Source organism: Pleurodeles waltl, chromosome 11 (genome assembly GCF_031143425.1).
Source record: "Pleurodeles waltl isolate 20211129_DDA chromosome 11, aPleWal1.hap1.20221129, whole genome shotgun sequence".
Classification (NCBI taxonomy): Eukaryota; Metazoa; Chordata; class Amphibia; order Caudata; family Salamandridae; genus Pleurodeles; species Pleurodeles waltl.
This window is the reverse complement of record NC_090450.1, coordinates 425,363,075-425,376,842: the sequence shown is the minus strand read 5'-3', so window position 1 is coordinate 425,376,842 and position 13,768 is coordinate 425,363,075. Positions and strand designations below refer to the sequence as shown.

The window sequence follows — 13,768 nt, the reverse complement described above, 5'->3', positions numbered from 1 at the left end:
AGGGGAGTCCATCTTTCAGCCAGAGAGGTACGGAAGCAGTGGGCGTATTTGAATGAAAACTAAAATGTAGCTCAAACTCACTTCCTCATGAGCAATCTCAGTGGGGGTGCTTTGAGGGATCTTTAACACCGGCATTAAAAATGTATTTTCTGTAACCTGGATAGGAGTACAGGTTGTGTATCCCCAAATGTAACACCGAAAGCTTACTGTGGGATTACATTTCGCTTTATAAATGTCAGTGGTCGACTTAATATGGATGCGTCCCAAGCGCCTAGGGAAATCACCTTTGCTATTACCAACTCTACTGAAAGACTAATCTATTGTGAATCAAAGCATGCCACTCCACCTGAGAGTCCAATAAAATACCCAAGTATCAACAATTATCAACTCTGGTAATGTGATAGTCATTAATCATGTGTTTTCTGTTTTTAACACTCTTTGGATTAATCACCATGATGTGCAATTTAGAAAAATTAGTTGTCAAATCCATACTATCCATAAGGATGATAAAACGATTTAGTAGATGCTACAGATCATTAGCTGTGCACACATTTAAAACTGTATCATCTGCATAAAGCAGCGCAGGTGCTGGTGTGCCCCTAACCATTGGGATGTCCCAACATTGCTCAGTTAAAAAGGTTTCAGGCCAATTAATATAAAGGGTAAAAAGAAAAGGCACTAGGTTACAGCGCTGTCAGACTCCCCTCCTCAGCTTAAAGTACATTTGTGCTCTCCACATTAGGGCCATATTTCACAGAGGCCACAAGCCCTTCATGCAAGTGATGCAGAAAAGTGACCAGTGACATGTTAACTCCCAAAGACTCCAGCTCTGTCCAGATCTCAGCTCTATTAACAGTGTCACAGGCTGTGCTAAGGTCCATGAAGGCCAAGTGAATAGCTCCCTTTTTGGCGTTCGTATATTTGCTTAGAAGCAAATATAAGATCAAGTTCTGCTCTGTCGTCCCCACCCTGGGCTAAATCCATTGTAAATCTGAGAGGATATTGTGCTTGTCTTTCCAAGCTGATTCAGAGGGACCCGGTCAATGATTTTAACTTCTGCATCCACTAAAGATATGAGCTTGTAACAAACAGGGTTGGCTCTTTTCCCTTTTTAAAAAACTGGTACAATCACTGCCATGCATGACAGAGGCATAGATCCTCAGGCCACAGCATTTAAATGCGATGTGATTATAGAGACCCAGAGATCAACACATGATTTGAATAAATCCCAAGGAACCCCATCCGTGCCCAGAGCTTTTGTCGAGAGGAGAGACAAAATTGGTTCTTGCTCCTGCTCACAGGTAAAATGTGTCTGTTTGGCTCTTTAGAGTTTATAGAAAGAGTTGTAGGTCCTTCCTGGTTGTAAATGGACTCAAAATGGGTATCCCAGGTATGTGCCAGGACTTTTAGCACCAGGTAGGACAAACCCCCATGTTAAAGAGGGGCTGGATCACCACCATCCAAAATGCCATACTGTCATTTAGTGAGCATGCAACAAGTAAGTTCTCCCATGCCTCCCTTCTAAGATAATGTTTCTGCTCCTTACGTGCAGAATTTTATAAGGCCCTGGCCTCTTTCACCTCCTCCTTAACTGGTGATTTATTATGCAGGGCCAACAGCATAACCTTATGGGTCTTCAAACAGCTTTTGTCAAACCATTTATGGCCAGAGGGGGAGAGGGGGCTTTCTTCACTGCATTACAGATATTGAGGAAAGAATCCAAAATACTGTAATTGCCTGTGTCTTCATTTAGACAAGAAGATGCTACAATCAAAGTCTCGAGGTGATCAGTAAGAACAATCTTGGCCCAGCCGATCCTGGGTCCCTGGGCTATGGTTACAACAGGCTCTTTGTGTAAAAAAGGAGTAACATTGCTAGGGTCCTCCCAGCAAAAAGTGGCTAATAACTGATTATGGTTGCTACAGACTTCTTAAACTGTCTCAAATTTGATGAGGGAGATAAAAACACTAGCAGACACTAAAATGAAATCAATAGTTGTGCAGTGGCCTCTGCCCTTCAACGTGGGAACTAAGTCAGTGGAGTTAAACTTTCCCATGTCAATAAGTTAGCCAAATTAAAGGTAGATAACATGTTGTTTAGCAGCTCCCTCTGTCATGTGCAATAACAATGAATTTGATCAAACACACTAGAGGGGAAACCGCGTCCTCAAGGTATTTACAAGTCTTATAGGGATGCAGGTTAAAATCTCCTAATAACAAAATCAATGTATATTTAGTCAGATCCAAGAAAGATTATTTAAAAAACATTCTGAGCTACATAACAAGAGCTTCACTCATTGCTTCAGAGTTGTATACATTTATTATTAACAACCTCGGACTATTAGGAAAAGTCAAAGGGACACATACAATGTTCAAAGAGTTGAAAGGAACTCTCTCCACATTACAGCCCAAACCCAGATTCACAAAGGTCACAATACCTCCCTTTCGTGTACCATGTGTTGAGGGTGTTGGGTTAACAACAAAAAAAGTAACAAAGCCGTCCAAATATATACTCCCTTTGACATCCGTAGTCTCTTGTAGACAGACTGTATCATTACCTCTGAACTTTCTCACTCAATGTTCATCTAAATCTTTCCTCCAAACTCCCGCTACATTCCTACCTACAACCTTCAGAAACCTGAAGGGATAGAAGGATCAGCTTCACCCCAAGGAGGTGATGCAGCAGGAATATGGAGTCAGGCCTGTTTGTCGAGCTGGGCCAAGGGAGCAAATCTGTTGTGAAGCTGGATACTTTAGCTATAGCTCTTAAAAGAAGAAATAAGGAGGCCCCAGTTTTTGTCCAATTTAGTGACCCCTCCCTCCCCAAGTGGGACATTGAACGAGGAAGGGGATAGAAGAAACCCAGCGGATGAACAGAAATATTGCTTCTTATAGACATATTTAACTCTCAGTTAAACAATATACTCCACCCAGTTGGGGTTCTGAAACTTAATGACTATACAGTCACTCTACCCCTGTCTGCAGGTGTTCTCTATCCAACAAATCATTTGTGTCATGATAATCTCATCAAATAAGAATGACAGAACCAACTCGGCTAGCAAGCCAATGAATAACCTTATTTTAAAGCTGATCATAGCTCACAGAATCACCCCTTTTAATGGGGTGTATTGGTCAAAACAAGAACATATGGTATCGAAGCAGGTGGAGCTGTATGACCACCTTGGAACATTTAACACAGGGTATGTGCTCCAGATAGGTAATATGGTGAGAAGTGTTGGAAGCAACCCACACTGGGAGTGCAACAAGAGTAACACTAGGTGGCAAATGGGTATTGTCCCTATGGGAGGTTAGCTGCAGGTCTGGTCTCATTTGGACTTTGCAGATCGCAACAACCGATACACTCCCTGAAAGGATGCCGATATGCCCTGCCCTCTCACCAGGAACCAGCAGGCCTCCATGATCCCAGGTAGTTGGTATCCCAGATTGGGGATTGGTGGAAGCTCTAAGCGGAGCATTAGGGACATTAGGGTGTAGAGCGGAGTTAAACAACCCGCTTTCAGTTTTCTCTTTAGTTCTAGATATGGGACCCAACGCCCCCTCCAGCTTGCTACGTCTTTCCTCAGAATACTCAGCCGTGTGTTGAGGGCCTTAACAGGTCCCAATATTTTTAAATCCCTACCCTGTGGGCTTGTGTGACAGTTACAAGATGCCAAAGAGACAGTGTCTGTTGAGTTTGAATTCTTACTTTTTCCCCCCCAACTTGGATGCCGAAGCAGTCCGCTTAGGGGTACATGAACCCTATTCCTTGATCTACTGCTATCTTTCGAGGGTCTTGTCTGAGTACTGCTTAAAATGCCAATTGTACATGTAAAGGTTCCGACAGAGTTCACCTCTTGAGAAGGCCCAATGTTACGGGGCCTGAACAGACGTGGCCGGGGTACAGGGCCTCAGCCTGCCTGGGAATGGCACCTGAATGGCTAGAAGCCATTTGATTTTCGACAATGATATGACCCCCACCACATTGTTGAGGAATGTCAATATTGAATTTTGATTTCTTGGTCTCTTGTCAACCACATTTATGGGCTCTCCGTTCCTCTTCCCCATTCTAACGATTGTGAGATCGGATAATTTTGCCTTAAGGACCAGGTAATTCCCAAGGGATGGTATAAACCATGCACAAACACGTCTAGCAAGTCACTCACCCCAAGCAGCAAACGTTAGGGGGTGGCCCAGCCTCCTCCAGGCTCTGACAGGTGCAGGACGGGCCAGGCCTTTGCTCCGGCATTCTCCTGAGCCCAGCCCGCGTGGCAGTAAAAGACAATGCGCTTTTATAGCGAACCAGTGACAGCAGGTGGTGGCAATAATATGGGATGACTCCTTGCTCTGAAGTGTTTCTGAGGCACGTAGTCCCCTGCAGGCAACCGCAATTTCCCCCCTTTTTGATTACCAATTCTTACTTTAAAATCTTGTATGCACATTGCCTTCTGTTTATGAGATAGCCTTCTTTGAAAAATCCATAACGTTCACATATTTGTTTCTCTGTCATCAGGTATGGAAAATTACTGGCCAAGCTTCGGCGCAAACTGGAAAAGATGAAGAAATCATCCATGACGTAAGCAATGATAACGAGTAATATTCATTTTCTGTTGAAAATAGGAGTAGAGGTAACTGTGGTATCCTGCTTGTCAGGTTACCCAGTAATGTCATGGAATGTCAGGGTTATGAGGGCTATGAGGGTTCTCTGGAGAGTGGTTGAGCCTGATAGGCCAGAGCTGGGCATCAAACTACATCGGCTCCTGGTGGGGTCTTTTATGTATCCATTCAACTTACAATAAAACATCTCTTAAACTACTGGTATTGTATACATATTTCTACCTTCCAACATGCTTTACAACAATTGCGATGAGGATGGGATGGTGTTCAAATTGACGCATCGCCTCCACTGCAGGGATCAACACTGATGCATCGCTTCAGGCTGCTCCCCGTATCTTCAACCAGGATTAAGATGATTTTGTTCAGCAGGCCTCAATGCGTCCCTGTATCCGGCCCATGCTTCATCTTGGTTGGCCTGAACTTTTGACTTTGTACCAATTCAGCGCAACTAGGTAGCCCCGGTTGGCTTTTTTTTATTATTATTTGTTTTTTTTAAGTCTAAGCACTTTTCTACATTTTATTCTTTAAAAATTCATAACTCGAGTTCTACTTATTGGATTTTTGTTGTTTTGGTCTTGTTCTATTTATTGAATTACGTTATATTTTTGTAACAAGGTGTGGTATCTTTTTGTGGTGTTTTCACTGTTTTATTGCTTGAAGTGCAGCACAAATACTAAACACATTGCCTCTTAACTTAAGCCTGACTTCTCTGTGCCATGCTACCAGGGGGTGAGCACAGATTAACTAGGGTGTGTATGTGACTTACTCTGACTAGGAGTGTGGCTACTGCTTGACCTGGGCTCACAACTCAGTCAACCGATAACCCAATTTCTGACACTGCCCTTCTGAGAAGCCTCATAACCCTGACATTCCACAACATAGTTGGGCAACCTGACAAGCAGGATACCACAGTAACCATCTCTGGTCAGCTGGTATTTATGTACAAGATTTGATACCCATCACGAAAGAACTGATAGACGAATCTTAAATTTGAACTCAATAAAACAGTGTTTCCCAAAGTGGGAGTTGTGACCCACTGGTGGGTTGTGAGCTGGTTTTTGGTGGGTCGTGAAAGTCCTACCAGTAAGTAAAGATGCCTCTGAACTCTGTATTTATCTTGTCACATTTGCTGTTCCTCAAAGACAGAGGTCAAATGTCAGGGTATGTCTTCTGACAAATTGCTGCTTCATATTTTTTTTAGCCTGGGGTATTGGTGTTTTCAAACACTTCTTACTTTTCAGTCAGAGAAAGAAAAGTAAAGTGAACTATGTGACAATCTTCCTGAGGTACAGGAAGTGTGAAACAAAAGTCTGAGATGTAATTTGTTTGTAACACACAATAAACAAAATGTAAATACCTGTAAGTGACTGTACACAGTGAGCAGTTAGGAAAGCAAAAATGAATCACATTTTTTTGTAATTCTGAAATGTGATGGAAATAAAGAATTTATTAGGATCAAAGCAAACCAAGACTATAGACTTGGTGATACACAAATGATACCTATTCACTGAAACATTGATTTCCAAATATTGTAATTATTGTGCAATATAGTTGTATCAGTAAAATGGTATGTTTGTGCAAATGTAGTCACCATTTCAGTGAGACAATATGCACTCTGTAAAAGTCAGCATGCTACCACACAATGCTTCAGTTACACAAAAAAAAAAAACTCCAGCCTCATTTCCATTAAAGCTAGGTGGGCCCAACGGTTTGTCATTCTAAAAATAAGGTTGTGGTTCTAACAAGTTTGGGAATTCTCTTTGAGAAACTCATAATAATCTCTCACTCATAGTTGCAACTTCAGCATCTGTGAGGCACATTTAAAGCTCTCTGTGCTACCTGTTATAGGGAAAGAGACTCAGAAAAGAGATGCACAAGCACACTGGCAGCAGGCTCGAAGGCCTCCTCAATTTATGTTGGGTTTTTGTGGCGCAAAGTATGTCACCTTAAAGTAGTAAGGGGAATAAACAGATGTAAAAGAGTGCCCAGGAGAGTATAGAGGAAGGGACAACTTAGAAAGATTGTTGAAGGAGCATTGTGGAAGGGGTGGTCTTTTGAAAAACAGTTTGGATCTCTCTAGTCGTGTCAGTAGTGATTTGTGGCCATGGGGTAAACATTCCCAACCACAGTGTCTACATCTCAGCCTGTACCTCATCTTTAGAGTCGGACAAAGCCTGCGTGTTTTCTAGTACATAAGACGAGTCTCCTCACCAGTGCTCTGCATGATTATGGCATGTTGCTGCGAGTGTGAGGCTGTGTTGGGTTTTAGGATTCACAGGAAGAGGACGTTCTTTTAGCATGAGCGACTACGTCCCATTGTCAGCTATGACTCCACTAACTGTTTGTGGGAGCTGATTCTGCTGGTGCGGTTAAGGCTGTTTTTGGCTGAACCTCTAAAGGATGATTTTCTACAGCCTCCCCTGCTACATATTTTTAGTAGGTCCCAACTGGACATTCTCATCCACCCTAAGCATATGTTGTGTGTACGTGTAATTTCTTGGATACGTGTGAGGTGGGGATACCTAGGTTGGGGCCCTTATCTGATAAAACCCCCATAGTGTAGTGCTTTCTGTGCGGTAAGTGGTAGTCAAATATTACTGTATCCCCTATACCTGGATGTCGTACTGCTCTACGCTTCTAGATGCCCTCAACCTCTCGAGTTCACAGTAAAGTCATGCACACCATTTCACTTTCTGTATGCATTCCTATGAAGGACTTCTTGTGCTCTAGCTGAAACTACAGTCCAGTGCCATCAGGCCAAGGTGTGATCTAAGAGAGAGCGGCACTTGGGGAAAAACACTTTGGCCTGGTTGTGTGGTAACAATTACATACACACTTACAAAGGATTAGGCTGATGTCCCACTGCAGTCCAAAAGGCAAGATGTCAGTTTCATTCAGTTTGGTTTCCTTGGAGATGTAGCTATCTGAAATAGAAATGCTTCCTATGAGGATTTGATCCCCCACCCAAATTATCCTGGTGACCATTGAATTTGATTGGATACTTGGAAATGCTAAATGGCCCCAGGATTCAATGTAAGCAGTCACCTCTTGCATATCCATTGTTTACCTTTTGACTTGCTAAGGATCTGAACATTGGTGTAACAATAGAATAGGACCTGTGATAGAATCCCAGAATCCCTGTTGTCTTCCTTCAACCCCTTCACTGCCAGGCCTTTTCCTCCTCAGGTGCCAGGCATTTTTTTGGCTATTTGAGGCAGTTTGCGCTTAGGCCCTCATAACGTTTTGTCCACGTAAGCTACCTACACCAAATTTGCGTCCTTTTGTCCTTTTTTTTTTTTCCAACATCCTAGGGATTCTAGAGGTATCCAGAGTTTGTGGGTTCCCCTGGAGGAGACCAAGAAATTAGCCAAAATACAGCAACTTTTTTTTTTTTTAAATGGGGAAAAAAGGGCTGCAGAAGAAGGTTTGTGTTTTTTTTGTTGTTGCTGAAAATGGCATCAACAAAGCATTTGTGGTGCTAAAATCACCATCTTCCCAGCTTTCAGGAACAGGCAGACCTGTATCAGAAAACCACTTTTTTCAAAACAATTTTGGCATTTTACTAGGACATACCCCATTTTTACTATTTTTTTGTGCTTTTAGCCTCCTTCCAGTTAGTGACAGAAATGAGTGTGAAACCAATGCTGTATCCTGGACAGCTAACCATTTCTGAAAAGTAGACAAAATTAAGAATTCACCAAGGGGTCATTTGTGTAGATCCTACAAGGTTTTCCTACAGAAAATAACAGCTGAAATAAAAAATAAAAAAATGAAAATTGAGGTGGAAAAATGCCATTTTTCGCCACGTTTTACTCAGTAACTTTTTCCTGCTATGTCAGATTTTCAAAAGTACTGTTACGTCTGCTGGATTCTTCTGGTTGTGGGGATATATAGGGCTTGTAGGTTCATCAAGAACCCTAGGTACCCAGAGCCAATAAATGAGCTGCACCTTCAATGGGTTTTCATTCTATACCGGGTATACAGCAATTCATTTGCTGAAATATAAAGAGTGAAAAATAGGTATCAAGAAAACCTTTGTATTTTCAAAATGGGCACAAGATAAGGTGTTGAGAATCAGTGGTTATTTGCACATCTCTAAATTCTGGGGTGCTCCTTCTAGCATGTGAATTACAGGGCATTTCTCAAATAGACGTCTCTTTTACACACTGTCTTACATTTGGAAAGAAAAAATGTAGAGAAAGGCATGGGGCAAAAACACTTGTTTTGCTATTCTGTGTTCCCCCAAGTCTCCCGATAAAAATGGTACCTCACTTGCATGGGTAGGCCTAATGCTCGCGAAAGGAAACGCAACATGGGCACATCACATTTTTATGTTGAAATCTGATGTGTTTTTTGCAAAGTGCCTAGCTGTAGATTTTGGCCTCTAGCTCAGCCGGCACCTAGGGAAACCTACCAAACCTGCACATTTTTAAAAACTAGACACCTAGGGGAATCCAAGATGGGGTGACTTATGGGGCTCTCACCAGGTTCTGTTACCCAGAATCCTTTGCAAACCTCAAATTTTGGCCAAAAAACACCTTTTCCTCACATTTTGGTGACAAAAAAGTTCCGGAATCTGAGTGGAACCACAAATGTCCTTCCACCCAGCGTTCCTCCAAGTCTCCCGATAAAAATGGTACCTCACTTGTGTGGGTAGGCCTAGCGCCCGTGACAGGAAATGCCCCAAAACACAACGTCGACACACAACATTTTCCCAAAGAAAACAGAGCAGTTTTTTGCAAAGTGCCAAGCTCTGGAATTTGCCCTCTAGCTCAACCGGCACCTAGGGAAACCTACCTAACCTGCGCATTTTTGAAAACTAGATACCTAGGGGAATCCAAGATGGGGTGACTTGTGGGGATCTCACCAGGTTCTGTTACCCAGGATCCTTTGCAGACCTCAAAATTTGGCTAAAGCAAACACTTTTTCCTCATAATTTGGTGACAAAAAAGTTCTGGAATCTGAGAGGAGCCACAAATGTCCTTCCACCTAGCGTTCCGCCAAGTCTCCCAATAAAATATTATCTCACTTGTGTGGGTAGGCCTAGTGCCTGCAAAAGGAAATGCCCCAAAACACTATGTGGACACATCAAAATTATCAAATAATAAACTACCTGTTTTTGCGGGGGGCCTGCGATTTTGGTCCTGGGCTCAGCAGCCATATAGGGAAACCTACCAAACCCAAACATTTCTGAAAACTAGACACCCGAGGGAATCCAGGGAGGTGTGACTTGCGTGGATCCCCCAATGTTTTCTTACCCAGAAACTTCAGCAAACCTCAAATTTAGCTAAACAAATCAAATTTTTCCCACATTTCTGTGTGGAATCACCGCAACGGGACACATTTCCTACCACCCAATGTTCCCCTCAATCTCCTGGTAAAAAATATACCTCACTTGTGTAGGTGGGCCAAGTGCCTGTGACAAGGAAGAGCCAAAATATGTCGAAATTGAGGGGGAACCAAAGCAGGTCCAAAAGGGCAGTTTGAAAAAAATATATATATTTTTAGGCTGACAAGTGGGGTAAAATTTTTAGCGATATAGATGAGACAATGATGGGTGGTAGGAATTTTGTGGATTTCTGCAGATTCCAGAAAGTGCCATCCAGTGCTTAATTTGTAAATAAAAACGTGCCGGTGCCCAAAGCCCTCCTCTTAAACACGCCATATAAAGCCACTCTCTGCCCCTTCAGCTCACTCTTGGAGCTTTCTACTTTCTCCCTTTGTGATGCTTTTTCATTTTTCCCTTCTTGCGTCTTTCCCATATGTGTCTTTTGCTCGCAGCAAATGCTTGAGGCAGAAAAATAAGCCCCAGCACTCAAAAATAAGTGCTGGTGCTAAGCACCAGAAACAACAAGCACAAATTAAGCACTGGTTCCATCACAAAAATATGTGATTTCCAGCAAAGTTGGAGGTTTGCAGAGCATTTTGGGTAAGAAAATGTTGCGGGGTGCATGTGAAGCACACCACCCTGGACTCACCGAGATGTTTAGTTTTCAGATGTGCCTATGTCTTGTGGATGTTTCCACATGGCAGAGTCCCAAAGTCCAAAAAGTGCAGCCCTCACCATTCCAAGTGAGAGTTAGACAAGCCTTCATGGTCCAAATGTAAAACCAAAACCCAAATAATCAAATGTCCTCTTGCCTGCTTTGGGATAACATGTTTTACTATGCGGCGGAGAGCTGAAAGACTGTTACCCCCTTCAGTTGGGGTTGGGGTATAACCATGCTCATACTGGTTGGTAGGCACCACCCCACTTTTTTTTTTTTAATTCCCTGGCTTTTGGTAGGCTTTCTGCACCCCCTAGGGAGTGGATTGGGGGTAATTGTCCCATCTGCCCACCAGTGGGCAGAACAACTTTGGCCCCATGTATTTGGGTTGGGGGTATGGCCATACCCCCACCCACTTTTGGAAAAAAATAAAATCTTCCCTGGTGGGCCTTCTGCCTCCCCTTGAGGGCAGATGGGCCTTACAAAAATAGGCCGATCTGCCCCGGGTGGGGGGCAGATATGGCCAACAGTAATGTGCCCCCATGGGAAGTGCCCCCCCAACATACATACGCACACTATTCTATGGTGCCTTAGTGGTTTCTGCCCCCCGAGGCAGATCGGCCTAATAGAAGTAGGCCGATGGCCTAATATAAATTTGCCTCCCCCTGGGGAGCAACCCTTGCCTAAGGGGTCGCTCCCCTTGTGTGATATTGGCACAGAAACAAAATCCCTGGTGCCCAGTGGTTTCTTCCCCCCTTGGGGCAGATTGGACTAATAAAAATAGGCCGATCTGCCCCCAAGGGGGGCAGAAATGGCCTAAAATAAATGTGCCCCCCAGGGGAACGACCCTTGCCTAACGGATCACTCCCCTTGCGTGAAATTGACCCACAAAAATAAAAATCCTGCTGTCTAGTGGTTTCTGCTCCCTTTGGGGGAAGATTGGTCTAATAAAAATAGGCCGATCTGCAACCAAGGGGGGCAGAAATGGACTAAGAAGATTTTTCCCCCTAAGGGGTCACTCCCCACATCTAACAAAAAAAATATTAAGATGAAAAACAAAACTTATCACTGGTGCCTAGAGGTTGCGTGAAGTTGACGCAAAAAAATAAAATCCCTGGTGTCTAATGGTTTGTCCTAATAAAAATAGGCTGATTTGCTCCCAAGGGGGGCAGAATTGGCCTAAAATAAAATTGCTACCAGTGTGTTAGAAAAAGCAGATGGTGCATTTGGCTAAACACTTGGTTAAATGTGTTTTATTATAACCCTGATATTTTTTTCGGTGCACATTTCTCCTGCCTGTGGTTTATAGTAGTTTTAAAAAATGTATGTACTGAGATAAAGCTAAAGAAGCTTTAAGCCATAAACGTCTTAAAGTTAATGATCATGTTTAATTGATATTTGATTTAAAGTCTTACATTTTTTTTTTTTTTTTTAATAACATTGTTTTGACAGTACTTTTATGGTGATAAATGTGCTTCCTGAACTGGACAGTCTAACCCAAACTTTGAAAGTTAATTCCTGCTACCCTGTGAAAGTCAAAGACTGAAAAGAAGGCCCTTGGCATTTCATTGAGCTTGCAGTATTTCCTGGTTTCTCCATTTCCAGGGACTGCAACTTTGCTTCCATACATGCCAATAGACCCTAGTTAATCAGAAGACTCTCGATTTTTTAACCAAAAGCAGCGTTGTTTCAGCTTTCTCCCTCCTAAATTTGCCTCCCCTTCAGTTCAAGTCAATCAGGAAAATAAAGGGATAAAGCCACCCCACCTCACCTTTATATTTTCACACACTCCTTCTTGCATGTTTACGAATGTTGGCATGCAGGTAAAACTTGTTACGATGGTTGCCGATCTGCCCTTGAGTTGTGCCTGGAGAAGTGGATTGGTTGGTGGTTTCTAGTGGGAAATGAGAGAGGGATGGGCGTTGTCAACATGCATGAGCCTACCGTGGTAACAGAAGAGTACAAGTACCGCCATTGTTGCCAGGGTGGAGACTTGGCCACATAAAGTGTTACATAGATAATATTTATTTACCACTCGATTTATTATTTGCTGTTACATGTGAAATGCAATTCTATATGGCAACAAAGGTATGTATTTGACTAGTGTTTCACAGCTTCCACCTTGCACTTGTCCTGTTGCAAAGCCAAGTTTGGTCACACTCTGTAGACTTCCATTGCCCCCAGACAGTGCAGTTGCACACACAGCACCCTGCTACAGATGAAATGTACACAAATGCTCATCCTGCATTAGCAGTATGTGTCAATATATATTTGAATCATTTCTTTGCCATACCTGTTATCATTAGATTTCCCAGCTGTGCGTCATAAATAATGGATGCATTTTGGTCAAAAGTGTGCCTCTGGTGCTGAATGTATCTTGCTAGTGCTGTTGTTATATACCCCAAAGGCTCAGGGGATCGCAGTCGTCCAGTTCTGAGAGGGAATTTTGAGGACTTACAAATCCACCTTGCCAAGGTAAAAAGGTGAGGGCTGCATTTACTGGAAACTCTACCTATTTATCTCATGCTTTGACTTTCTCTGCCTACTTAGTCTCATTACACTGGAGCACGCGCCCCACAAGGAAAGTCAGAGGAGCTTTTGTCGCATGTCCTCCGTTGTAACTGTTGATTATTGGACCTTGGTGGTATGAATGCTAATCTTATTATCCTCATAGATGCGTGTCCAGCTGTCACAATCTGTTTATATCCCATAGGCCTCCAGCTCACGCCATGGAGGAGCCAGTTACTGACCCGCAGAGTGGGAACGCAGCTTCAGAACACGACTGCATTGCCAATCAGGTCAGGCTTGCAATTAAAACCCATTAACCTCCTTCATAAGGAACATTAGTAATTACAACATTGATCTTGAAGCATAAATCTGCACACTTAAACACATGCTGCAAATGATTACAGATTCGGAAACGCCATAATATTGAATACATGCACATACATTACCAAAAGTAAGGCAATCCAGCATATGTCCAGATACCTACCAGGTTTTCAGGATAACCTCTGACTGATTAATATGATTTCCATGGAGATTAATCACATGTGAATGCAGTTTTATTAGGATATCCTGAGTTCTAGCATGAAGCTGGCTGTTGCAGACCTACGTTTGGTTCCTCTGACCTACAGTCAAGCAAACATAAGCAGTGACCATCCAACACAA

General features: G+C 42.9%; 1 protein-coding gene across 4 annotated transcripts in view; it reads left to right on the top strand.

The window, feature by feature from the left end:
* Positions 1-13,768, top strand: part of LOC138265769 (autophagy-related protein 16-like) — a 52,179-nt gene that overhangs the window by 34,237 nt on the left and 4,174 nt on the right. For all 4 annotated transcript variants that reach the window (XM_069213786.1, XM_069213787.1, XM_069213788.1 and 1 more), the window contains exons 6-7: positions 4,510-4,572; positions 13,314-13,398. In XM_069213786.1, the coding sequence (XP_069069887.1) occupies positions 4,510-4,572; positions 13,314-13,398 (148 nt within the window). The remainder of the gene's footprint in view (positions 1-4,509; positions 4,573-13,313; positions 13,399-13,768) is intronic.